Below are 27,077 nucleotides of genomic sequence, written 5' to 3'. Positions count from 1 at the left end.
AGCCCACAGCCAGGACCTCAAGCCCAAAGCTGATACCTCAAACTCACAGCCAGGATCCCAAACCACAGATGGGATCCAGAGCTCATGGCCAGGACCCCTGCTGAAGACAAGCACAGGATCCCCTCCTTGCTGGAGCCACCACTGCTCCCAACCAGGTACCAGATACTCTGGCAACCACGAGGCAGTTGGGTGGGAGGACGTCTGGGTCCCCCTGCATCCTGCTCCCTTCAGCATCCCCAAGGCAGTGGGATTGAGGGGCTTCCAAAGGGTTTTGGAATCCCCTTGAGGCCCTGCCCCCCTCTGCAGGCCTCTCCCTCCACAGTCCATGCTCTGCCTGGTCCTTGACATCTCAGAGATGACCACAGGGCTGCCAGGGCTGTTCCTGGGCTGTGCCTCCAGCAGGACCCTCAGGTGAGGACAGGGGTCACCCCATGCCAGGGGACCCTGGGGAGGGGGTGCAGCCCCTGCCCCACAGATCTGGGGCTGACAGGGCCCCGTGCCCAGCACGGCCTCCACCTCCATCAGCACCGTGGCCACCGGCACCGCTCAGGACTTGGTGAAGCCACGGTTGCCGGCGCTGTCCCCGTGGGAGCTGACACTCATCTCCAAGGGGCTCTGGGAGTGCCACCGAGCCGGGACGTGCCAGGCTGTGCCATCCAACCAGTGACACGCCATTCCACCCCACTCTCTGATCCAAGAATTGCTGCTCCTCCCTGTTGTGGGGCAAAAGTTTGAAGTTGATTTTCTCCCGGTGGCACTGGCCAAGCCCTGAGCCAGGGCAGGACCTTTCCCTGGAGCTCTGAGGGCGCTGGGTTTGTTCAGCTGCAGCAGAGCAGATGCAGCTCAGAGCTCCCCGGGGGCTGCGGCTCCTCCCGAGGGGCAGCGCGGGGGCAGCTCCGACCTCTGCCCCGGGGGAGCAGGGACAGCACCCGAGGGAAGGGCTGGGGCTGGGCCAGGGCAGGGCTGGGCTGGAGAGCAGCAAAAGCTTCTTCCCCCACAGGGGCTCAGGCACTGACCAGGTTCCCCAGGGAATGCTCACAGCCCCAAAGCTGCCAGAGCTCCAGGAGCCTTTGGACACCGCTCCCAGGGATGCACAGGCTGGGATTGTTGGGCTGTCCTGGACAGGGCCAGGGCTTGGACTCCATGATCCCAGTGGCTCCCTCCCAGCTCAGCCCATTGTGCAATTCTCACCCTTTGGCTCAGCCTTTGTGTCCCCTGCAGGCGCTGGCAGAGCTGTTGGGTGGGGCAGGAGCAGGGCAGCCCCAGCCTTCCCGTCTGTGTGACACAACAGGGACAGCCCCAACATTCCATCCCTGGAGACGCTCCAAGGGAAGTGTCCACACCCGTGTCCAGCCAACAGAACTGACCAGCCACTGACCCTGAGTGACCACGGCCCTGCCAGCCCGGAGGCACCGCTGGGGCAGCTGCATCTCAGCCGTGTCCCAGCTCCTGCAGCCCCTCCTCTGCCCTGAACCCTCCTGCACCACAGGGAGGGGCTCATTTCAGTGCCCCTCAGGGGTCTCCTCTTGGGGCTGGAGAACACCTGGCAATGGAACCTTGGGGTGAAAAGTAGAGATTTTGGTTCTCCCTAGCAGGGCAAGAACTGAAACTTTGTTCCTTTTGCCTTGGTGCCTTGGAGGCCCCCAGGTGTTTTCTGCACTCAGTTCCAGCCCCCAGCGCTCACTGAAGGCATTGTCTGCAAATGTCACTCTGCCAGTGCCCTGTCCTTGTGTCACCTGCTGTGGCTGGGCATGAACAGAGCTCCTGGACTTGCATTTCCAAGTGGAAACCAAAACAGAGGCACTGGAGATGCCTGAATGTAAAAACTGAAATGGGAGCATCTGTCAAGGGGGAAATCGTCTCCTTCTGTGCCAGTCGATGTGAACTCTGGAATTCTCTTCTGCTGAGGAACTTGAGGTGTCTGACTGAGCAGGACAGGTGAGCCTGAGGAAGGAGTTTTCCTTTGCTTAAGCAATGTATCTGCATAAAATGAACCTTTTTTCCCTTGGCAAGGAGGGATTGTGTTAAAAGAGCTGTAACATCCCTGCTGGGTTGGACATGGAAAGTTGTGGTGCCATCCTTTCCTTCCTTTCAGCCCTCAGCTGGGTCTTGGATTTAACAGGGGCATGAGGAGAAAGGAATTTCCCTGCCAGGGCAGGGCTGAGGTGCAACACATCCCCCAGCAGGAGTCTGGAGCAGCCCAAGGCTCTGTGTGCCCAGGCAGAGGCAGGCAGGACGCAGAGCTGTCAGCAAAGGAAGGGCCCAGCCAGGTGGGGCAGCCGGGGGATGCCGACAGCCTGCAGGGACAGAGGCGCAGGGCATGGACACCGTAGCACAGCCTGGGCTGCACAGGGCACAGGCATGGGCAGCAGCTGAAAGGCCCTGACACAGCCAACTCCTGCAGCACTTGGGCCATGGCTGCTGGCCCTGGGCCTGAGGCATCAGGAGGGGACAAGTGACCCTTGCAGGCCTGGGGCCTCATTGCCTCCTTGTCCCTGCTCAGCAGCCTGGCAGGGGCCGCCCCATGGTGCTGCCCTTGGCATTGCACATCCCCACATCCCAGTGGCCCGGGAAGAGCCCTGAGCAAGGAGGGAGGGACAGGATCTGCCTTGGCAGGGGCTGGGGCTCAGGCCTTGGCCCTTGGCATTCCTGACACACATCCAGGTTTGCTCAGCATCAGAGACACCTTTGTCTTGTTTGTCCCCAGCTGTCATCACTGCCTGCAGTGTTCTGCACTAGCTGGAACCTGGGGACACTTTCTCAGTCATGTTTCTCTGTGGGACCCATTAAAACTTGAAGAAACTTTAGTATTTCAATTTCATTTTGAGTTCTTGAGAAGTTTTTTGAACACTCTCTCAGGGACTGTGTCTCATGTAAACAACACGAAACCTCAAGAGACTCATTAAAGTCCTTGTGCTGTTTCTGTGCAGCTGAGCTGGGATGGGCTCCTAGAACAGGGGCAGCTCTTGGAAACCAGGAGGAGCTTTAAAAAGACATTTCTTCTGAGGAGCAGCTCCTCTCCAGCCCAGCAGGGCTGAGGGAAGTTTCTGGAGGTAGCTGGGAGCACTGAAGCAAGCAGAGGCTCAAGGAAAGTGGAAGGACAATTCTGATATCATTCATGGAGAAATCATTACAACTTTTGGAAATTCACAGCTTTGCTGTTCAGAAATGTTCACCACTTGTGACAGGGTAAGTCTGTGGCTGCAGGGATCTCCTCAGGCTGAGCCAGGACAGCACTGAGGTGACTGTAAGGATGGCTCTGCTGCCCTTGCTGCTTTGGGGGAGGATGTGCTCCAGAGCGGGGCTGCCCTGGGCACCGTCAGAGGGACAGGGCAGGACGGCTCCTGCTGCCAGGGACGGCTGCAGGGGCTGAAGCTGGGGCTGCAGCCAGGGCTGCCCAGGGCTGTGGTGCAGAGCAGGTGCTGCAGCCCTGAGGGCTCTTGGCCAGCCCAGGGCATCTGCCACCTGCCAGGGGCAGCTCTCAACCTGCCTGGGAGCTCCCTATGGATGCTGGAGGGGAGCTGTGGGTGCGAGGAGTGACTCCTGCCAGGGCAGGTCCTGCTGCTGTGGAGAGGGTGCAGTGTGTGCCAGGGCTGCTCAGAGCTCCAGCTCATGCCCAGGTCATTTCTGAGGGGAGTTTTCATAAACTTATTCAGGGCAGGAGTTTCCTACTTGAGTCTCTGCTTTCCTGAATCTGTGCTCCCAGTTTTCCCTGGCTCAGCTTGGTGGCAATGGAAACTCAGCTGTGCAGGGCAAAGCAGGGGCTGAGGCTCTTAACCATTTTGCTGAAGATTCCTGGGAAGCTCAGCAAGTGCCTGCACCTCCCCAGCCTCCAGATCCATCCAGCATCCCCTTTCCATGGTGCCCAGGCCTGGGGGAGCTGTTCTTTAATCCCTGCAGCCCCGAGCAGCTGCAGGGCAGAGCTGGCCCAGGGCTGGGCTGGGCTCTGGCAGCACTGGCAGGGAAGGAGCCCGGGGCCACAGGAACAGCTCGGGCTGGGACAGCTCCAGCAGCAGAGCCCTGGGCAGGGAGGGAGGGAGGCAGTGCTGAGGGAAGCCCTGCTGCAGGGCACATGTGGCACCTGCCGGCCCTGCCCTGCAGGGCAGACACTGCCCTGAGCAGCACAGCTCTGCTGTCCCCTCCCAGCCAGCACAGCCCTCAGCCTGGGGACTCGGGGCCCTCAGTGCCCTCCTGGGCCGGCAGAGCAGCAGCAGAGATGAAGGGCATCTCTCCTGCCATGTGCCCATTCCCTGCTGACCAGGGCCTGAGGGCCACTGTCCTGCACTGCTGCTGCCTGGCAGGGGCTGTGCAGGGCTGGCCAGGGAAAGGCTTTTCCTCAGGGCCTGCCTCTCTCTCTCCTTGCCTTGCCCAGGTGCTCCTGGCATTGCTGAGGGGCTCTCTGGGCATGGCAGTTCCAGCTGCAGGCTCAGGCCCAGCCCTGGGGCTCCTCCTGTGCAGGCTGAGCACAGCAATGGGGTGTCCCAGCTCCCTCTGCCCCGGGGAGCTCTGGGCAGGTCAGGCTGGCAGGATGGGAATGAGCTGACTCTCCTCCAGCAGTGCCATGGACAGGAGCCCTGGTGTGTCCTGGGGATGCCATCCAAGCTGTGAGCTGCCTCCAGGGGACACTGGGGGACAGGAGTGTCCTTGGCCAGGAGTGGGGCTGAGACTCTGAAAAAGGATGAGCCACTTTGCTCTGCTGTGGCCCCTCTGCTCTCAGCTGTGTCAGGCTGATTTTAAGGGGAACACAGTGACTGTCCTGAATCTCAGAAAGGGCAGCTGGGGACAGATGGAGTGACAGAGCAGCTCCCCTCGCCCTCCACTGAGTTACAGCCAATGATCTTGCACTGACAGTTCTCTCTGATCTCCCTGGGCACAGCGGTAAACTCTCTCAAAGTTTCTTTGGCCATCACAGTTCCTTAGCCTTGGTACAGGAGATGCTGCCAAGCTCCTCTGCCTCAGGAGAACTTTGGGCTGATGAAGTCCAGCCCCAGGACTGACCCCTGTCCCTGTTCCCATGACCCCACAGCTGCAGAGCAGAGCTGATCCCTCGGTGTCCATGGGCAGAGCCCCTGCTCATCACAGCAATGGGACCAGATCCCAGCAGAGCTCCAGGCACGGGGCTGAAAGAAGGGCTCTGAGCAAAGGAAAATTGGGTGGCACAGCACAGCAGGGGCAGGACTGGGAGAGAAGGGCTTGGGCATTGCTCAGGAAAGTCTCCCCTGACTTATCACTGTCTCCTCCTTGAACAGGACTCCATGGGCAGAGACAGCAAATGTCCAACAGCAGCTCCATCAGCCACTTCCTCCTGCTGCCATTGGCACACACGCGGCAGCTGCAGCTCCTGCACTTCTGCCTCTTCCTGGCCATCTCCCTGGCTGCCCTCCTGGCCAACGGCCTCATCATCAGCGCCGTAGCCTGCGGCCACCTCCTGCACAGCCCCATGTTCTTCTTCCTGCTCAACCTGGCCCTCAGCGACCTGGGCTCCATCCTCACCACTGTCCCCAAAGCCATGCACAATTCCCTCTGGGACACCAGGAACATCTCCTATGAAGGATGTGCTGCACAGGTGTTTTTCTTTTCCTTTCTCATTACATCAGAATTTGCCCTGCTGACCGTGATGTGCTACGACCGCTACGTGTCCATCTGCAAACCCCTGCACTACAGGACCCTCCTGGGCAGCAGAGCTTGTGCCCACATGGCAGCAGCTGCCTGGGCCAGTGCCTTTCTCAATGCTCTGCTGCTCACAGCCAATACATTTTCCCTGCCCCTGTGCCAGGGCAATGCTCTGGGCCAGTTCTTCTGTGAAATCCCACACATCCTCAAGCTCTCCTGCTCACACTCCAAACTCAGAGAACTTGGGCTCATTGTGCTAAGTGCTTTTCTATTTTTTGGCTGTTTTGTGTTCATTGTTTTCTCCTATGTGCAGATCTTCAGGGCTGTGCTGAGGATCCCCTCTGAGCAGGGACGGCACAAAGCCTTTTCCACCTGCCTCCCTCACCTGGCCGTGCTATCCCTAATTCTCAGCACTGGGTTTTTAACTTACCTGAAGCCCCCCTCCATCTCCTCCCCATCCCTGGATCTGGCAGTGTCAGTTCTGTACTCGGTGGTGCCTCCAGCCCTGAACCCCCTCATCTACAGCCTGAGGAACCAGGAGCTCAAGGCTGCAGTGTGGACACTGATCACTGGACGTCTTAAGAAAAACTAAACCGCCTGCCAATTTCTGCAAATCACTTGTAATAAAAGCCATCTTTGATAATACTTGATGCTTTCATTTTGGAAGTTCTTCTTCTGTGTTCTACTTTTTCAATATTTTCCACAAAAAAATATTATTTGTGTGTCATTTGTCATTTTGTTTCTTTACATATTCTCTGTAGCCCCAGACTTTGTCAATGAGGAGCTGCACCCTCAGTGGCTTTAAACAAACTAAAGGATCTCCCACAGAATTTTCACTGAAGATCCCCCTTTTGTTTCCTTCTCTGTGGCTGCAGCAGCAATGTCTGTGTGCAGAGCTGGGGCAGATCAGTGCTGGCACAGCAGCTGTGCCCAGCAGCAGCAGCACTTGGTGTTGCCAGTGCTGCTGCCGTGGCCCTGCCCCGCTGCCCTCCTGGCCCTGCTGTTGCTGTAGGGCCTGAGTGCTCTCGGGGCCGGGCACAGGGCTGGGGGTGGCAGTGCCGGGGCTGCAGCAGGGACAGGCCATGGGCACTGCTGGGGCAGCGCTGACGCCTCAGGCCAGGGCCTGGGGGCTGCAGGCTCCTTGCCCAGGCTCTCTCCACAACACGGCCAGGCCAATGTTCAGCACAGAAAAGCCCCGTCAGCAGCCCCAGGCTGGCTGTGGCCAGGTTGGGGGCAAACAGCATGGCTGGGGCTCTGCAAGGTCCCTGGGGGAGACGGGAAAGAGCAGCAGAGCAGGGGCTGATCCATCCCCACTGCGCTGGACACCCCAGGGGAGCGTCCCAGAGCGTCCTCATGCACCTGCCAACAACATCCTCCCTCTGCAGCCCTGGCCTCTCCCCCAGCTCACACAGGTGTTCCATCCTTGCAGTCACAGCCACGGCAGCACTGCCTCAGGAGCCCCTGTTTGCACTGCCCAGAGCAGGCGTGAGCACCCCCATGGTGTTGGTGTGGGGAGATGAACCTGAGTGAGCACAAATGCCATCAGCCCCTGGGGCCAGGAAGGGCTGGGGGATGGGAGGGAAACCATTCAGGTTTGTTGTGGCCTCTGAAGTCAGCCAGAAAGTTTCTTTCAGTGAGCTGTGAGTTTCCAGTGCCACTGCAGGCATTGTTGCTCAGAGCCAGGGCTGCCTGGCAGCCACCCCCAAACTGCCCAGAGCATTTCCTTTGCTTTATCTTATTGATGATTGATAGAGGGAATAGGAAGACTGATTCAGTGATCAGAATTTATTTTTACTGAAGTTTTCGAAAGCTTATACACCATTTCAGGAAGGGTAATAATTTTCCACTACAATAATCAGGATAAAGATCATACAGAGAACTCATACATTTTACAATATCCTTTGCTTGCAGAAGTTATATTGAGTCTCCTCTCTTCCCGTAAGCAAGTTGAATCCCATCTTCTGCAATCTTCAAAGCTCTCTTTGTTCCTGCCATGGCATCTTGGTTATCAAACCAGCTATGCTAATTATGTCTGTTTTAACCTCTGTCTTGTGTTTTTGCACATCTCCCCCTCCTGTATCAATCAAAACCACTCATTTAATTGCCTTAATAATTAATGTCTGTACAGATTGAAGCAAACAAGGTATCATAAGTAATAAAATTATTATTAAAATAATTACATGCCTCCTATCCTAAGAAAATCTTTTAGCCAAGGTGTCAAGCCCCAGCCATTAAACAGATTATCTAGCCAAGGTCCAGATTCTACCTTTAGTTTAAACACACTATTCTTTAGCTGTTGTATGCTTTTATGGGTAGATTCTGAGTGATCAGAAAGATTCATAAAACACATTCTATCAAAATATTCACATCCATGCCCCTGAGCCTGGAGGAGGTTTTGCAAAGTAGCACACCTTACACTGTCAACATCTGTTAATAAATTTGATAAAGCTGAGCTGGTGGCATTCGTCTGCTTTGTCAGCCAGCAGGCTACATTATTTCATTGACTTGAGGCTTTTTTTGCAGCCAGTCCTGGCTAAAGCAGAGGCCCAGTTCATCTGGGTCACAGACCACAAAGACAATTCATCATCGCAGCATTCATCAAATGCATGCAGACTGTGCCTTATTCTGCAGGGATATTTGTGCTGTATGATCACGGACACATTAGGTGTTAGCACAGTCAGTCATCCCAAACTACAGGGACCTCCCTTTATGTGCAAAGGGGAAGGCAGCCCAGGCCTGACCTCCACAAATCAGAAACATTCCTGATGGCAGCCACAGTGGGGCGTTACTGGATTTAGAAGGGCTGCCAAAAGTGTAATTGCACCAAAAGGTCTGATTCTTATACGCAGGATGATAGGCAGAAACATCCCAAGCTTTAGAATGATTTTTTCCTGTGTAACCAAAATTAACACAAAAATCCATTTTTACAGAACCCAGGAGTTCTAATTCTTGTGGCTCCAAGGGTGTTACAGGAAGGTGAGGAGTCCACTGATCCCAGGTATCAACGGGATTTGAGCTCTTGTGACAGTTGTTCCAAAGACCCTTCATTATCCTCCCCATCGCTGCAGAAGGACAGGGGGGAAGGGGGCTGAGACCATAGATACCCCCGACTCAGTTCTCCTGGCTTGGCACAGGCTGAGTAGAAACCTGCCCAAGTCCTGCAGAGGTGCCCACTGGCCCATGGGAAGAGCAATGGACCCGTCACGGGTGCCTGGCTGTGTTTGCTGCTGGCTGAACCGGCTGTGCTGTACCGATCTGTGCCCTCAACGGAGCAAGGAGACCGTACTGCTCACGAGATCTACCACCCCTCCTGGCGAGCTGCCCCTCGCCTTGAACAGGACTATAAGAAGCCCCCACAACTTTACCACCTCTGAGGCCTCCCCGATGGACAAGACGGAGCTATTGGTGCATGTCACGAGGACTCGCGTCTCCCATTGGTAACTACAACCCACTCTTTTTCTCCTTTCTCTCTTCTCTCTTTTTCTCTCCTTTTTCCTCTATCACACATTGATTGTGGGTATCAATAAAAGATACATTGATTTTTGGTTAAAACTGAGTTGTCTCTGCCTCTTTTTGCACTTTGAAATCACAACAAACCATCACGACCCTTAAACGGATCGTGACATTAAATTGGCATCACGGACAGGATCTCAGGACCAATAATGTTGTAATTACAAAAGAATACAAAAATGAACCCACTGACTGTTGGCATAATTTTATCTTAACCAAAACAATTGATGTGACATGTAGTTGGCAGAATAACTTGGCAAACCAGTTAGATCTGAGAAGCTTAGCTCATAAATTTAGAATAAACTCTATAGCTAAACCTATATCGAGTACAGCAGCCACATCGGTTGTAGCAGTCACATCCCGAATGGTAGAAAGAACTGAAACTACTCCTAACCATTTAGTCACACCCCACAAGGTAGAAGGGACTAAGAGCACCTCTAATCACTCAATCACACCCCAGGGAGTAGAGGGGACTGACAGCACCCTCAGCCATTCAGTCACTTCCCAAGGGGTAGAGGGGACTGACAGCACCCTCAGCCATTCAGTCACTTCCCAAGGGGTAGAGGGGACTGACAGCACCCTCAGCCATTCAGTCACTTCCCAAGGGGCAGAGGGGACTGACAGCACCCTCAGCCATTCAGTCACTTCCCAAGGGGCAGAGGGGACTGAGAGCACCCTCAGCCATTCAGTCACTTCCCAAGGGGCAGAGGGGACTGATAGCTCCCCTGACCTCTTTGACACTGAATGGCCTTGGTCCCAGGCTTTTACTCATTTCCCTGGATCCATGGGAAATGCGAAGGGCCTGAACTTATCAACTCTTGTTATGCATGAGAATCAGATGTACACTAGGTGGGAATGGGAGCACCCAGAGAGGATGTGGCAACTGCAAGGGACAGTAGGAGAAGGAGTTAGTGTAGGATGCAGGATGATTAATGGAACCACCCAAGACAAGGCAATCCAAATTACCATTTCAACAGACCAGGCAAATAAGCATGAAAGGGTTTGCACGTCCCCTAGTGTACAGGATTGCTGGTATAACTTTACATTAACACAAACTGTGCAGGTAGTTTGCCTTTGGGCCCATGATGATGAAGGGCTTTCTTTTAAGTTTAAAATAAATGCCATAGCCCAACCTGTTACAGTCAGTACTAACACTCAAGGCACAACCACCAGTTATACTAGGCCTGAGAATCTTTATAATTGGACCATATATAATCAGGAAAACAGGCCAACAACAAATATTGTTCAGTCCGGCAGGGTCTCTCAAACAAGTTAAATTACTGATGCAAACTAATGTCTCAGAAATTCAGCCTGCTTGTTCACCTTTCCTGCAAACTTCTTTTGAAGGATGGATGACATGGTTGTGAAGGCCCAGCCCCCCTAGGAGACGCATGCCAAGAGACATTACCAGTGCTGTGGGAACAGGATTGGGAATCTTAAATAGCATCAATTCAGAGGTACTAATGAACAAATTGGCTGCCTCAGCCAGAGATCTGACCAAATTATAACACCCTTTACAATCATCCTTATTGGCCTTGGGGACGACTCAGTGGCTATTATCAAACATACTACCAAACTGGGAAAAGATAAATGTGAATGACCACAAATCGATAATTGATGCATTTGGTGTTACACAAAACAATGTCTCTCTGGCTTTCAGCTGTGTCCAGGCTCAATGGTGGATGCAGTCAGTTGTTGCCTTGATTATAAGAGAAGATGAAGAAGGCATTTTTCCTACTGAAATTCGGAAAATAAGTTGGGATAATGCCAATGATTTTGAAAGAGATTTCCAATCCTGGTGGAACTTAGTGAATTCCACTTACAATTCAGTAACAAATACAGCTACAGCTTTTGTGTTAACTATCAGCAGTGCTTCAGTGTATTCAATATTCCCCATCACTGCATTAAGACTGAACCACGATGGAGCTTCTCTCTACCCTCTCAAGCAGAGGGAGTGGGCCTGTCAAGTCGGTGAAAAATGGCAAACTGTTTATTTGGAGTCTTCTATTTTTCAGGAACAACAGAGGTTTATCTGTGACAGTAACGCAATTGTAGCTCGAGACATCTGTTTAGATACAGAACAGAATATCCGTCACTTTGAAATACATCCTAATGAAGCTTCTGAAACAGTTCTTGTGTATATAGGCAATGGATGTGTATGCTTTAGGCCTGCTTGTGATGTAGTAGCCATAGAAAATGTTATATTAGAAACTAAGAACCATTCGAGTTTTTGTGTTTGTAACTTTAACAAAATCACAGCCTTTGATTTTTCCTATTCAGCTCCAGTTACGCCTTATCAGCTTCTACAATCTAATTACACACTGATCCACAAGCTATGGCCTACCCAGATTGGGATGAACATCACTTTAACAAAGCAATTGTTGCTTCATCAAGTTTTAATTAGAATTTTAGAGAAAATTAAGAAAAATGGACAAAAGACTTTGATAACTGTCCATCACAATGTGGAAGAAACCCACCGTGTTCTGGAAAGGGTAAGAAAGGATACCGAGCACAGGTGGATGGATACTCTCTTTGGATGGTCCCCCACAGCTAAGGGTGTCCTGAATAAATTGTCTCATCCCATCATTGTTCTTTTGATTTTAGTTTTGATTGGCTTTGTTTTGTCAGCAATCCCATTATTTTTGAATTGGAGAGTGATGAAACAGCTGAAACAGTTAACCCCTGTGATGTATGCACACAATTTAGTGTACATACCCCCTCCTATAGATGTACTTAGAGATGTTGACACAAGACAAACTATACAAGTAGGCCATAGCCACGGACTGTGAAATGGATTTTGCCCAAGTAAGATAAAGAAATCTTAAAGATACATATTGTTAAGCTAATTATGTATTTTTGACTTTGTGTGATTTGCCATGATCACTTTTAAAATTTGTTCATAATTGTTTTACCATGATTTTTGTTTTGTTTGAAAAAAAAAAAGACTAGTTTTAAATATTTGAAAATCATCTTAATTAATATTATTATAATTCTGTTTTGAATTCATATTGTTAAGATTTTGTCTTGATTATTTGACTTTTTGAATCATTTCTCATTATGATTTAAGAATTTTATTAATCAATATTGATTATTATTGGAATTCATTTTGAAGTATTATCATTGTGATTTGTTTTGAGATTTTTAATAATCAATACTAATCACAGTTCTACATCTCTTGTTTTCCCTTCTTCTTCCTTTATTCTCTTGTTCTCTCTCTCTCCCCTGTCTCTGTTTTCCGGGGTACACTACTGACAATGAGTCCTGAAAACTTCAGAACAACGCAACAAACTCAGCTGGTGGAGCTCTCCTGATGACAATCGTGAGTCACGGGGTGGTGTAAGAGTCGGTCCGAAAATCCCTCATCTGCCTCACGACTGTCAAAGGCTGAGACCCCCAGGGGCCCTGGGCTGCAGCACAGGAGTTCTGGCCTGATTGAGGTGGGACCCAGGTTTCTCCCTGCAGCTGCACCCACTGGACCAAGACGCCTCCTCAGAGACCCGTGCAGGAACAATGAGGGGCTGTTACGGTTCCTGGGCCGTGTTTGCAGAGGCCGTGTTTGCTCTGACTGACTGGGCTGTACCTGCTGCAAAGCCCAGCCTGCCCTGCTCCTTCATTGTGGAAGAAAACCTGCGGTGCTCACGAGGTCTCCCCCTCCTCCTTGGCCTGTTGCCCCTCACCTTGAAAAATAATTATAATAATCACCCTGAGAAGGAGAGCCTCTGAGGCCTCCCCAATGGACAAGATGGATATATTGGCACCCCACAAGGACTATGAAGGCGGTCTTGGGCTCCAGCGTCACGAGGACTCAGGTCTGCTGTTGGTAGCTATGACCACCCTTTTCCTTTTTTCTCTCTCTCTCTCTTTCCCTTCTCTTCTATTGCATATTGCGTGTATCAATAAAGATACATTGATTTTACTTGAACTAAGTTCTCTTTGCCTCTTTTTGCACTTTGAAATCAAAACGAATCATCATGACCGTCCGTCGGATTTTGACAGTTCCCTAAGATGAAGAAATGCAAAGTCATGGTGACTGGACCAAGTAACCCCTCTCCTGCCTTTGGACCCTTTCTTATCTCCCTGTAAGACAATAGGTCACTTTTACCCCGACTCATACCATTGGATCATTTCTCAAAACCTTGATACCCTATATAAACCCCACGATTGCCCAGTTCAGAAGAAGAGCTGTCCCTGAAACCCTTTGCAGAGGATGCCAGTAAAGACTCATCTGTGGAACCTCATACAGCGCTTCTCCTCTCTCTTCCTGCATCTGCTGGAGGCACTTAGCAAGCTCATGAGCTGAAAATCAGTCACAGCTGAACTTGCTAAGAGCTGAAATCACTTAGAGCTGAGCTTGCTAAGTATTGCCTCTGCCTGGGAGCTTTGCCTGAGGTACTTGGACAGGAGGTACTTAGCAGTACCCTCTACCCAGGAATACCTATGGCAGCCAGGATAAGACTGATCCTGTAGCCCCATGAAGGATAAAAACCTGGATGTGTTTCAGGAATGCAAAGGTCCAAGGCCTGAGCCCCAGCCCCTGCCAAGGCAGATCCTGTCCCTCCCTCCTTGCTCAGGGCTCTTCCCGGGCCACTGGGATGTGGGGATGTGCAATGCCAAGGGCAGCACCATGGGGCGGCCCCTGCCAGGCTGCTGAGCAGGGACAAGGAGGCAATGAGGCCCCAGGCCTGCAAGGGTCACTTGTCCCCTCCTGATGCCTCAGGCCCAGGGCCAGCAGCCATGGCCCAAGGGCTGCAGGAGTTGGCTGTGTCAGGGCCTTTCAGCTGCTGCCCATGCCTGTGCCCTGTGCAGCCCAGGCTGTGCTACGGTGTCCATGCCCTGCGCCTCTGTCCCTGCAGGCTGTCGTCATCCCTCGGCTGCCCCACCTGGCTGGGCCCTTCCTTTGCTGACAGCTCTGCGTCCTGCCTGCCTCTGCCTGGGCACACAGAGCCTTGGGCTGCTCCAGACTCCTGCTGGGGGATGTGTTGCACCACAGCCCTGCCCTGGCAGGGAAATTCCTTTCTCCTCATGTCCCTGTTCAATCCAAGTTCCAGCTGAGGGCTGGAGGGAAGGAAAGGATGGCACCACAACTTTCCATGTCCAACCCAGCAGGGATGTGACACCTCTTTTAACACAATTCCTCCATGCCAAGGTCACAGTGTTCTTTCTATGCTGAGGCTTTGCTTTAGCAAAGGAAAACTCCTATCTCAGGCTCATTTTTCCTGCTTAGCCAGACACCTCCATTTCCTCAGCAGAAGAGAATTCCAGAGTTCACATGGGCAGGCATAGGAGCAGGAGATTTTCCCCCTCAACAGATGCTCCCATTCCATTTTTTGCATTCAAGCATCTCCAGTACCTCAGCTTTAGTTCCCACTTGGAAATGCAAGTCCAGGAGCTCTGTTCATGCCCAGCCACAGCAGGTGACACAAGGACAGGGCACTGACAGTGGGACATTTGCAGGGAGCGCCTTCAGTGAGTGCTGGGGGCTGGAACTGAGTGCAGAAAACACCCGGGGGCCTCCAAGGCACCAAGGCAAAAGGAACAAAGTTTCACTTCTGGCCTTGTTAGGCAGGACCAAAAGCTCTACATTTTACCCAAGGTTCCATTGCCAGGTGTTCTCCAACCCCAAGAGGAGACCCCTGAGGGGCACGGAAATGAGCCCCTCCCTGTGGTGCAGGAGGGTTTGGGGCAGAGGAGGGCCTGCAGGAGCTGGGACACGGCTGAGATGCAGCTGCCCCAGTGGTTCCTCCGGGCTGGCAAGGCCGTGGTCACTCAGGGTCAGTGGCCGGTCAGTTCTGTTGCCTGGACACGGGTGTGGACACTTCCCTTGGAGCGTCTCCAGGGATGGAATGTTGGGGCTGTCCCTGTTGTGTCACACAGACGGGAACGCTGGGGCTGCCCTGCTCCTGCCCCACCCAACAGCTCTGCCAGCGCCTGCAGGGGCCACAAAGTCTGAGCCAAAGGGTGGGAATTGCAGAATGGGCTGGGCTGGGAGGGAGCCACGGGGATCATGGAGTCCAAGCCCTGGCCCTGTCCACAACAGCCCAACAATCCCAGCCTGTGCATCCCTGGGAGCGGTGTCCAAAGGCTCCTGCAGCTCTGGCAGCTTTGGGGCTGTGACCATTCCCTGGGGAGCCTGGTCAGTGCCTGAGCCCTTCTGGGGGAAGAAGCTTTTGCTGCTCTCCAGCCCAGCCCTGCCCTGGCCCAGCCCCAGCCCTTCCCTCGGGTGCTGTCCCTGCTCCCCCGGGGCAGAGGTCGGAGCTGCCCCCGCGCTGCCCCTCGGGAGGAGCCGCAGCCCCCGGGGAGCTCTGAGCTGCGTCTGCTCTGCTGCAGCTGAACAAACCCAGCGCCCTCAGAGCTCCAGGGAAAGGTCCTGCCCTTGCCTCAGGGCTTGGTCAGTGCCACCAGGAGAAAATCAACTTCCAACTTTTGCCCCACAACAGGGAGGAGCAGCAATTCTTGAATCAGAGAGTGGGGTGGAATGGCGTGTCACTGGTTGGATGGCACGGCCTGGCATGTCCCGGCTCGGTGGCACTCCCAGAGCCCCTTGGAGATGAGTGTCAGCTCCCACAGGGACAGCGCTGGCAGCCGTGGCTTCACCAAGTCCTGAGCGGTGCCGGTGGCCACGGTGCTGATGGAGGTGGAGGCCGTGCTGGGCACGGGGCCCCGTCAGCCCCAGATGTGTGGGGCAGGAGCTGCACCCACTCCCCAGGGTCCCCTGGCATGGGGTGACCCCTGTCCTCACCTGAGGGTCCTGCTGGAGGCACAGCCCAGGAACAGCCCTGGCACCCCTGTGGTCATCTCTGAGATGTCAAGGACCAGGCAGGGCATGGACTGTGGAGGGAGAGGGTGCGAGGAAAGGGGCAGGGCACCTGGGGGAAAACAAAACCTCTCTTGAACTCCCTCAACCTGAATCCCACTGCCTCGGGACTGCTGAACGGAGCAGGGCCCAGGGGGACCCTAACAGCCTCCCACCCCACTGCCTCAGGGGTGCCAGAGGGGCTGGAACCTGGTTGGGACCAGTGATGGTGCCAGTGAGGAGGGGATCCTGTGCTTGTCTTTAACAGGGGGCCCTGGCCATGGGCTCTAGATTTCACCTCTGGGCTTTAGGTCCTGACTGTGGCTCAGTGTTCCTTGTCCATTCTCACCAGGGGTCCCAGCCCCACTCTCAGTCCCCAGGCCTGCTGCCCATGTGCCACCTGCTCTTCATCCTGGACGTGAGGATCTGAGCTGCTTCTTTCCCCCAACCACCTCAGCACCATCAACAAGCCCTGCAGCCAGGTGGTGATGTCCAGGATCAGGTGCAGCCCCAGCCTTGCTCTGATGGCTGATTGGGGTTGTGCTCTCTTGGAGATGCAGCACTGAGACCCCTCTGCTGTCCCCATCAGGTTCTTCTTCCCCAGCTGGTGCAGACTGGGACAGTCCCACCATTTCCGGCTGCTGAATGTCTGGGCCAGCCCTGTCCTGGACTACCCCATCATTGATTACCCTTTTGCCCAGGTGAGCCCTGCCAGGCTGCCTCCTCCTTCTCCCCTTCCACCTCTTCCTCCTCTTTCTCCAGGTCCTTCTCCTCCTCATCCAGTGCCAACCATTGCCTGTGGGATGTGGATCCTCTTCCCTGACTCACCTGCAGCTGATCATGGCCATCCCACAGTGGGCACGGGGTACACCAGATTGCCGAGATGGGCACTGTGTCACACCCCTGGGACAGCCTGACAGCCATCAGGACAGCTTGGAACCTGTCAGGGCAGCCTGGTACCCACAGGGACAGCCCAGGATAACTGGGGACAGCCTGGCAGCCACTGGACAGCCTGGCACCCAAGGGGACACTGGGACACCCACAGGGACAGCCCTGCATTGCTGAGACGGCCTGGCAGCCACTGCACAGCCTGACATCCCTGGGGACACCCCGCCACACACCTCTGCCTCCTGTCCCAGGCAGCTGCAAGGTGCTGGTGCTGGCTGTGGCACAGGTCTCACCTTGTGGGCACGTGGGTGGCAGCGGTGTCACCCCGGGGGTGTCCCCACAGAAGCTGCAGCACTTGTGGCACATCCCCGACATCGCCGACATCAGCACCGAGCAGGCGGCGAGCCGGGGGCGGCCCCGTGGAGAACCGGCTCGGCCCCCTCCCTGTGCTGGGGTGACTTGATGGTGCTTGTATCCCCAATGGTCTGTTCTGGTTGTGCTGGATATTGAGTTCTGTGCCTTTCAGACTGGTTCTGAGAGCCAAGGGGGGGAAAGAAGCAGCGCTGAGTTTGTTTGCAGAAACAGCACTCCCTCCTGCACATTGCAGCTCCTGGACGGTGTTCGTCTGAAGCACGGAGAGACTGCGGGACAGAGATTGCCTTTGCTTTCAGTCAGTTTGAGCTTGCTGAGGCAGAGAAGTTCCCTGGACTGTTTGTTTTTTTTCTTCTTGGGACTGTTTCAACCTGTTCTGGAGTGAAAAACCCAGAGAGACACCGGGATCTCACACCTGTGGCCCATCGGGGTCTGGACCTCTGCATTTTCCAGCGCCGGTGGAACTGATAAGGGACTGAGCGAGAGGAGATACACCCACAGCAAGGACTCTCTCAATGTTACCATCTCTCTTCAGAGCAACAAGAGGTTTTATTGTTTCATATTATTCATTCTTTATGCTTATAGGCACTTTGATGGTTAAAAAAAATTGTTTTTCCACATTTCTCTAAGGATATTTTTTTTTCCCAGACTAATCTTGGGGGGAAGCTGTTTGGGTTTGCTTCTCCAGAGGAACCCATTCAGAGGTTTCCTCCGAAAGTTGCCTTAAACCAGGGCAACTTTTTTTGGTGACCAGCGTGTGGCTTAAGAAAGTGGAAATAACTTGTACTGGTTGCATTTTGGTTGTACTTTGTGTAGGGATATAGCAGTCAGTAGCCATGTTGCTGCTTGAATTCATAATGTTTCTTGGGGTGGAGTCCTTCCTGTGTTCCTGTTCTCTAGGCTTGTTTGAGGTTTTAACACCATTATGGTCCCTAGGTCTGTTTTCTTATCCAGAAATAGCTCCAGTATTGTCCCTAACACAGAGCTTTTAAGTAGGGGAGCACAAATTAGGATAGCTGTCCTCCTGGGCTCAATGATATTGATTTACAGAAAGTTTATCAAGGTACTGGAGTTTGTGCTAGCTATGTTTGGTTTATGATTTCTTTGTCATACCCTGCTTCTTAGTTCCAGCAGCATATTTTGTGGATTTATTAGTAATTGCACCCAATTTGTTAGAGGAGTACTAGGGGATGAAGCTTTTCGAACTTTCCCTCTTGTCTTTTGAATCAGTCACATCATTTTTTGAGGATGTTCAGTTTCCCCTGAATGTTAAAGAGACCACATTCCTGATATTTCACTGGTGAGCTTCCTCTGTATGATTTGCAGCTTCTCTAGGGTGAGGGCTGAGATGTCCAGAGGAGCTGATGAGACCCCTGACCCAGAAGAAAGCCCAGGAGTAGACCCAGGTGTGGAAAATCCTGAGTGGTGTGGAGAATGGGAGAGAACGGGCCGAACCTTGCAGTAATTTTCTGATCCTCCAGCTTGGGAATTTTCATGTGAACAAACTGAGAACCCTGAGAAGGTGGGGAAATATCTGGAAAAGAACTGCCGTGATTTTCTCTAAGGAGAAAAAGCTCATTGCAATGAGCTGGGCCCTGGCATGTGCTTATGGCACACTGCTAGATACTGTAGGACAGCAGATGGAGGCAGGGGGACAGGGAGATAAATCAGCAGCTACCCCAGTCCCTCAGGCTGCAGCCAACAGCCCAGCTACTCAGGCTGTAGCTAAACCAGACAGCGAGCCTAAGACAGCAGCTAAACCAGACTGTGAACCTAAGACACTGGCAGGCACTGTGGGAAAGAGGGGAAAGAAGCACACAAGCTAAACTGACCAGTGCACAGTGATCCGGGTGAAGGACCCTCAACGCCTCATGACACAAAATCAGAAGCCCAACTAACTGGCACAAGATCAGGAGGCACTACTGAGTCCTTTTCCCTGAAGGACCTTCGTGCCCTAAGGAAGGATTACACTCAGTGACCCGATGAATCTATAATTAGTTGGTTAGTCCATCTTTGGGATGCTGCAGGCCAGGCTACAATTCTGGAGGGTACTGAAACGAGGCATTTGGGATCCCTGTCACAGGATCCCGTTATCGACCAAGGAATGATGAGGGAGGCTCACCCTTGCAGTCTCTGGGAACAGGTCCTGGCAAGTGTGGCACAAAGATATCTGTGTGCAGACCATCTCTAGCTGCAGCAAACCCAGTGGAAGAGCAGAGAACAAGGGATTCAAGGCTTGAGAGAAATGGCAGTGGCAGAGATTGTCTTCTCAGATGACCTAAACACCAGGAACCCAGACTTGGTACCATGTACACCTGTGATGTGGGGAAAACTTGTACGACTTGGGCCACAAGAACACTCTTCTGCTTTAGCAATAATGAAGGGGGATGACACGGAGGAGACCGTGCTGGATCTGGAGAAGAATCTCTGAGCATCTGCAGATGCTGTGCATGGCCCAACACATGCAAGAATGGCAGCTGTGGAAACACGTCTGCAGACATTAGAAGACAAGAGAGAGGAGAACCCCAAGAAACTCAGGCAGGAGATTAGAGAAGGCTGTCTCTAAATCTCTGCAGTACAGATCAGAGGTTCTGGCACCAAATGCAGACGTTTCCCAGACAGGGAGAGAAGGGGCACCTCACGAGCTGAGCTGTGCTCCCTCCTGTGTGATTCTGGGGAAGACATGAGGAGATGGGATGGAAAATCTCCTGCTGCTCTGACACACTGGCTAGGTGAATTGTTGGAAGGCAAGACTCAGAGATGAAATTCCACAAAAAGGCAGCAGCTGCAGTAACCCAGAGAAAGAAGGATAACCAGGCTTAGAGTACCTCTGCCTCTAGCCAGGTAGAGACTGGGGGAAATAGTGGTTTTTGGACTGTGTGGTTTTGTTGGCCTTGCACATCAGAACCACAAATATATGAGGCCCTGGCTGACAGTGGTGTGCAGTGCACATTAATCCCATCAAGATATGTAGGGACAGAATCTGTTTCTGTTGCTGGTGTAACAGGGAGATCACAGGATTTGATTTTGGTGGAAGCTGATGTGAGCCTGACTGGAAATGAGTGGAAGAAACACCCTATTGTGACTGGCCCCAAGGCCCCATGCATTTTGGGCCTAGACTTCCTCCAAAATGGGTATTACAAAGACTCAAAGGGATTCAAGTGGGTGTTTGGGATAGCAGCTGTAGAGACAGAGGGTGTTAAGCAATTGAACACCTTGCCTGGACTATCAGAGAACCCATCTGCAGTAGGACTCCTGAAGGGGGAAGAGCAACGAGTGCCAAATGCCACTTCCACGGTGAATCCCTGACAGTACAGAACAACTGGAGATGCTGTGATCCCCATGCACCAGATGATCCGAGAGCTGGAGAGCCAAGGGGTGGTCAGCAAAACACCCTCACCCTCCAACAGCCCCATCTGGCCTGTGTGCAAATCTGACAGAGAATGGAGATTGACTGTGGACTGTCGTGCCTTGAATGAAGTGACTCCACCACTGAGCGCTGCTGTGCCAGACATGTTGGAGCTCCAGTAGGAGCTGCAGTCCAAGGCAGCCAAGTGGTGCTATCGACATTGCCAAGGCATTTTTCTCCATTCCTGTGGCAGCAGAATGCAGGCCTCAGTTTGCCTTCCCATGGAGGGGAGTGCAGGACACCTGGAACCCACTGCCCCAGGGGTGGAAGCACAGTCCCACCACCTCCCATGGACTGATTGAGACTGCACTGGAAAAGGGGGAGGCTCCAGGACATCTGCAGTACATTGATGACATTGATGGGCACACAACATCCCCTTTCCAGTCCCCCTCCCTGCCCTCTTTGCAGACTGGTTCCAGCTCTGCCCTTCCCAAGTGCCCAAGACCCTCGGGGATGGCTCTGCCCTTTCCAAGGGCTTTGAGAGAGGTCCCACAGTGACACTGCCCAGCCTTCTCCACATCCCTGACACCAAAGGCCTTTTCCATATCCCACAGTTCCAGGGCAGTACCCAGAACACAGCACAGCCCTGTCCAGGTCCTCGGAGTGGTTCAGAAGGGAGGCAGCTGTGATTTCTCCACACAGAGCCCCACCCCAGTGGTCTCTCTGTGCACTCCTTGGATGTCCTGAGAATTTTTCCCTGGAGCCTCCCTGCCCTGGATGTTTCTCTCTGTGCAGTCCTAAGCACAGCCCAGTAAAGAATTCAGGTGCTTTCCCAGAGGATGTTCCTCTCAGAGTGAAGTGGCCTCAAGGCACTGTTTGTGCCACCGGGATTGTGCCACCCCGAGTGCTGCTGATGGTGTTTGTGCTCCCTGGGCTTCATCTCCCCCCACACACCCGAGGCACTGCTGAAATCTCCTCAGCACACAGCAAACATTGACTGCTGGCCTGGTCCCTTGGTGTCCCTCCATGCAGGGACAAACAACCTCCTGCAGGTACAGGTGAGATGCCTGTGCTGGCAGTGGTGGTTGCAGGGGCTGGTGTGGGACAATTGCCCTGGGCCACCTTCCCAGGCTGTGCCCAGAACAAAGACACAGCCCAGGCCCTGCTCTGCTGCTCCCTCAGCTCCATGCCAGCAGCTCTGGCTGTGCCAGGACACTGCTGTGTGCCCCCCTGCACACTCCCCCTCTGCCCCAGGCACTGGGCTTTGCTTTGCCAGGGCATTCCTGGAGCACATTGCTGCCAGCAGCTCTGGAGGAGAGCAAAGCCTTCCTGGCCTGCCCTCAGGAGATGCCCTTTGCTGCTGCAGCTGCTGTGCTGTGTCCCAGCTGTGTCCCAGCAGTGCCCATGGCCTGTCCCTGCCTGTGGGCACAGCAGGGACACGCAGCAGGACAGTGACCAAGCTGCCACAGCCCTGGGGCCTTACAGCCACAGAAGGGCTGGCAAGGAGAGGCTGCAGCTGGGAAGAGCAGCTGTGGCAAGAGGCAGGGCCATTGTCCCTGGCTGTGCTGCTGTGCTGGGAGTCTCTTCCTGCACCTCTGCTCACGGGCACTGCCCCTGCAGAGACAGAGAAGGGCTCAGGAAGCGTCTTGGACACACAGGGCAGAGCAGGACACTTTATTTTACATCAATGCACAGTGATCATGGCTCCTCACTGTCTCTGCTTAACACAAGCATGGTGGATACTGTGGGAAATGTGTTGGGAAATGGATTGGTAGAGAATTCTCAAAGCCTGACAGAAGGCTCACATAGTTGCATATATATGCAAACTCTGAGATAAAATCTGCTCACTTAGAAAGGTCATAGAATAGGACAGACATTATTGAGGGACAATTTAAACAAGAAACAAGTTTCAAATGGTCACCTTGCAAATGGACATTTTTGAGAAATAGAACTAAGAAAGATGTATTGCAGTAGGACCCAGGTGAGGTATTTTTAGATGGTTGGTTTAAAAGTGTTAGAAGCATTGTGTGGCAAAACCTGATAGGCCAAAAAACTCTTCTAATATATGGTAATTAGGAAATAGTTTGGCTTCTGATTGTGGTGGCATGAATTGTAACAGCTATACTGTCTCATCCTTCTCATGAGACATAAAATAGAATAAAGTATTTTAAAATTACTCTGAGGGGCCCAGTCTCTGGGTCAGAAAAAGGGATTGTCAAACAAAATTGATGTAACAATACTCCGACTAATGGCATCCCTTTATGGAAAGAGTTTTTTATTTTTTTAAGGAAAATTTAGAATACCAAATAGAATTACAAAAAAGATACATGGCACAGAGCAGTATGGGTCTGTAATGAGTTCCATTCTGAATGCCATGCAGAAACAAATGGGCAATTTATTGTTTCTGAAAAGCACAGAGTGTTCATATTCCTCAGGGCATCCTCAAGCTCCTGGTTCCTCAGGCTGTAGATGAGGGGTTCAGTGCTGGAGGCAGCAGCGAGTCCAGAAGTGCCAGTGCCAGATGCAGGGATGGCCCCAGGCTGGCACAGGTGACCTTGAGGCTCTGCAGGGCCCAGGCCCAGCGGCTGTGCCAGAGTCAGGGCTGAGGTCACACTCTGTGGGCTGGGGCAGAGCCCAGGCACAAATCAGCCCTGGCCCAGCAGCTCTGCAGTGGTGGCCACCAGGCCGGGTGCCCAGGGAGCCTTCTGGCCATGGCCCGCAGGGAGCTGCTGCTGCTGCCAAGGTGCCTTTGGTGTGCCAGGCTCTCCCTGCACAGCTCCCAGCACGGCCCTCTGCCCTTGTGCCCGAGCCCTTCCCTGTCTTGGGGCTGGCCTGGGGCTGTTCCTGCAGCGGGGCCTGGCCTGGCCATGGCACAGCAAAGGCAGTTCCTGCTGCAGCAGGAGGCTCTGCCTGCAATGGGCTCCAACAACCCCAACAAGGCCCTGCTTGCAAAGCCCCCAGGGGGAAATGAAGAGCAGGGTCATGCTGCTTTTGGGGTGAATAATGCTGAACCCAGCCTGACTCCTCCATCCCAAAGTTCCACATCCTGAGAGGGAGCTGAAGCTGTGGCAGAGCTGGGAAAATCCCCAGGGAAAGGAACAACCAAGGGACACCACTGAGAGCTTCTGCAGAGCTGCTGAGCTGGCACAGCCTGGGCACATCTGACTGACAGGGCAGCAGTGCAGACTGGAAAAGCCCCGTCCCAAATTTTAACTGCAGCATCTCCTGACATTTCCCTTCTTGGGGTGTGTGGAGATTCCTCCCTGGAGTGGGGACATCCCTCAAGGTCACTGCTTGAGGCTGAGCTAAAGAGATTTGCCCACAGTCATTGGTCTGCAGAAATGAAACCCATCTCTACTTAATAACTGGATTTGCTTTAATATAATTGCTTCAAATTGCTTCCTAGAACAATATATTAAAATAGATGTTACAGCTCCTAGTCTTTGGAGTAAATAATTCAGATTAACACCTTTTCTTCTAATAATGACCACAATCAATCATATCTCTATATATATAAATACTTGTGGTTTGCCATCCTTAATGTTATGGGACAATGTTGTACAAAGGTTCATTTCCACCTGTATAATCCTTTACACATAAATCCTTGACAAAGTCTGGGGCTGGGATTGGATCCAGACACTCCCAGTCTCTTCTCACAGAAGTTTAGAAAGCCTGGGGCTCCTGCTTTGGAGGAGCTTGGGGGTATAATTGGGGTGTTGGAGCTCCTTTCTCCACCTCATGACCCAACAGGAGCTTCTCTACTAAACTGTGCCTGAAGCTGCCACTCTGCCCATGACAGGAACCCCTGTGAGTGTCTGTGACATCCCAGCTCTTTGGCAGCCTGGACACTCCTGGGATGTCCCCATGAAGCCCCTGTGAGTGTCTGTAACCTCGCATATCGAGTTTTCTCTCAATGCCTCCGAAGGTCCAGACAATGGCGGAAAAATGGCTTAATAAAATAGCGAGACGGCTTCTCAGGATATGCTTTGTAAAATAAAGATTTTAATAACAGCAAAAATAATAAACATTACAAAATGAAAAGAGATAAGCTGAGCACAGTGTACCAAGCACAGTTACACTGGCTAAGGCATTCCCAAAAAGCCACGTGCACCCCTTGTGCCGGCTCTTTAATACTCGATGGTCTAGGTGGGCTTATTTGGCTCCTTGCCCAATGAGATGGACACCGGGCGTTGAGGTGCAGTTCTAAAGCCCTATCACTGTGTCTGTGCTGGTACTAAGCCAATTGCAACGAGCAGGCTATAGAAAATTCTAGTTTAACTTCCATATATAGAAACACCTGCTCGGGTACAGAAATGCACAACTACACTCAATGTTCTTTAGGAGCACAGGGATGGCACCACTGCACTCCTGACACTGCCTGTGACAAATTGGCTCCTTGGCAGTGTAGAGACACCTCTGTTGTCACTGTGCAGCCCTGTGACTGTCACCTCATGACCCTTAGGAAGATTAAGGACCCCTGGGATATCACCATGGAGCCCCTGTGACTGAGTGTGACCAAAGAGATCTTCAGGAGCCCAGAGACCCCTTAGATGCCACCATGGAGCCCCTGTGCCTGCACATGAGCTCACAGCTCTTTAGCAGCTGGAAACCCCTGGAATCTGTTCCATCTGCTCTGCTGAGGATGGATCCTCAGCAACCTGGAGGTTCCCTGATGAATTTTCGTTCTCCAGAGGCTTGTTCAATCTTCAGCTCTTCAGTTCAGGAATTCAGTGCAATAGCCTCATTAAAATTTAAAAACACCCTAAACAAGACAAGCCACTGGAAATAATTTAATTATAAGTCTTCATTTATTGTGTTGTTAATTGTACAGATTTCAGAAGTGTGTTCAAAGACAATACACTATATTTTTTACAAAGGTAGGGTTTTTTTTTGTACGGTTTACTTTTGTTTTCCTGTTTATAGATTGATATCAGAAATCCCCAGTTAATACTGATCCCCAGTCCCTCCTAAGGCACTCTGAATAGATATGAAAATCAAGACGCTTCATGGCTGGCAATCAATCACACTTTGTCCCTACCTCCACCCCACCTTTTCCTCATCCAACCCCTGGAACTCAGAGCAGCCTTGTGCAAATCTGAGCTTTCTCCATTCCAGGCTGTGCCTGCAGCTTTCAGCTCCTTGGCACCAACTCCCACCTGCTTTCCTTGCAGAAGGAGCTGCCTGAGACACAGAGGGATGTTCATTTATTGTCAGCCAACAAAACCAAGGGGAGGCACAGCTCCATGAAAAACACAAGTCCAGACAGTGACACAAATGGAGGGGAAGATCAGGATTTCTTCTCCTGCCATTGTACAATTCCAGGAAATTCCTGGTGTCTCCTGGTGGGAAGACTTTGACATTTCTTCAAAGTGCTCAAATGACCCAGCTAATGAAGATGTGCTCATGCACCTCCCAAGCTGCAGGTCCCTTACAGCCCTGCAGGGCTCCTGTCCCATCTGTTCTGCTCCAGTCTGAAACAGGGACCAGCATTGTCCCAGGGTCAGTAGAGAGCTGAATTGGAAAGGACCTCAGCAAGTCAGCAGCCCAGGCTGTCAGAAACTGGGTCACACCAAGGGGTTCAAGGCTGGATTTGGTGTGGATTGGAAAATCCCAAAGCACAGGGAGGAGGCAGCATCTCAGCACCTGGCTGAGCCCATGGGAACAAAGGTTTCCTCCTGTCCTGGCTGAACCTCCCCTCTTTCACCCCATCCTCATTGTCTTTTGTCTCCCACCAGGCCCCCGGTGAAGAGCCTGGCTCTGTGTTCTCCATCCCCTCCTGGGTGGCACTGCCAGGCTGGCATGAGGAGCCCCTCAGCCTTCCCTGCTCGGGGCTGGACAAGCCCAGCTCCCTCAGCCTCTGCTCACAGCCAAAGGGCTCCAGCCCCACCTTGGAGCCCTTCCCTGCCCCTGCTGCAGCTGCCAGACATCTTTCCTGCCCTGGGGAACCCAAGCCAGGCCACAGTGCCCTGGATAATGCAGGTCCTTGATGTGCTGGTGACACAGCCCAGCCCCTTGTGCCCGTGTCAGGCTCTGGGGTGGATCCTGTGGAACATCCTTTGGTGGAGGCTGTGGCTCCAGGAGCACCGGGGGGATACCGGGGGACAGGGGAGCCCTCTGGGCATGAACAGCATTGGACTTGTCTGGGGGGGAACTGTGAGGGGGGCTGGGGCAGAGTGACCAACCCAGTGACCTCACACAGCCCCCTGTGATTTCACAGCCCACTCTGTGATGTCACAGACATGGTCTATGATGTCTTAGCGCCTCAATGACCTCACATAACCCACTCTGCAATGTCATAGCCCACTCTGTGACCTCATGTTACCAGATGATAAATGGTCTGTACCTGGTGAGCTCACACAATGCTTGTTCTCCAAAACCTCTGGCCCATGGGAACCACACAAAACCCATTGCGGTGGTCAGAGGCTGTTTGGGTCACAGTGAGCATGAAATTATTGAGTTTTCAAATATCCTGTGAAAAGAGGAGGAGCATCAACAAAACTTCTCCATTGGACTTACAGAGCAGATTTCGGCCTTTTACTCCTCGAAAATGCA

At 52.6% G+C, this 27,077-nt stretch overlaps 2 protein-coding genes across 2 annotated transcripts in view; one reads left to right on the top strand and one right to left on the bottom strand.

Moving 5' to 3' along the window:
* The window catches only part of LOC134562421 (olfactory receptor 14A16-like), a 391,199-nt gene that overhangs the window by 282,709 nt on the left and 81,413 nt on the right, over positions 1-27,077 (bottom strand). The window lies entirely within an intron of this gene.
* Positions 5,255-6,205, top strand: LOC134562282 (olfactory receptor 14J1-like). Its single transcript, XM_063419668.1, has one exon. The coding sequence runs from the start codon at positions 5,273-5,275 to the stop codon at positions 6,203-6,205; it is 933 nt and encodes a 310-aa protein (XP_063275738.1). The 5' UTR covers positions 5,255-5,272.

Source organism: Prinia subflava, chromosome 27, assembly GCF_021018805.1.
Source record: "Prinia subflava isolate CZ2003 ecotype Zambia chromosome 27, Cam_Psub_1.2, whole genome shotgun sequence".
In the NCBI taxonomy this organism is placed as follows: domain Eukaryota; kingdom Metazoa; phylum Chordata; class Aves; order Passeriformes; family Cisticolidae; genus Prinia; species Prinia subflava.
This window is presented reverse-complemented; position numbering and strand designations above follow the sequence as displayed.

Excerpts from the sequence above, each read along its gene's own strand:
- LOC134562282 (XM_063419668.1), top strand. The coding sequence starts at position 5,273 with ATGTCCAACAGCAGCTCCATCAGCCACTTCCTCCTGCTGCCATTGGCA.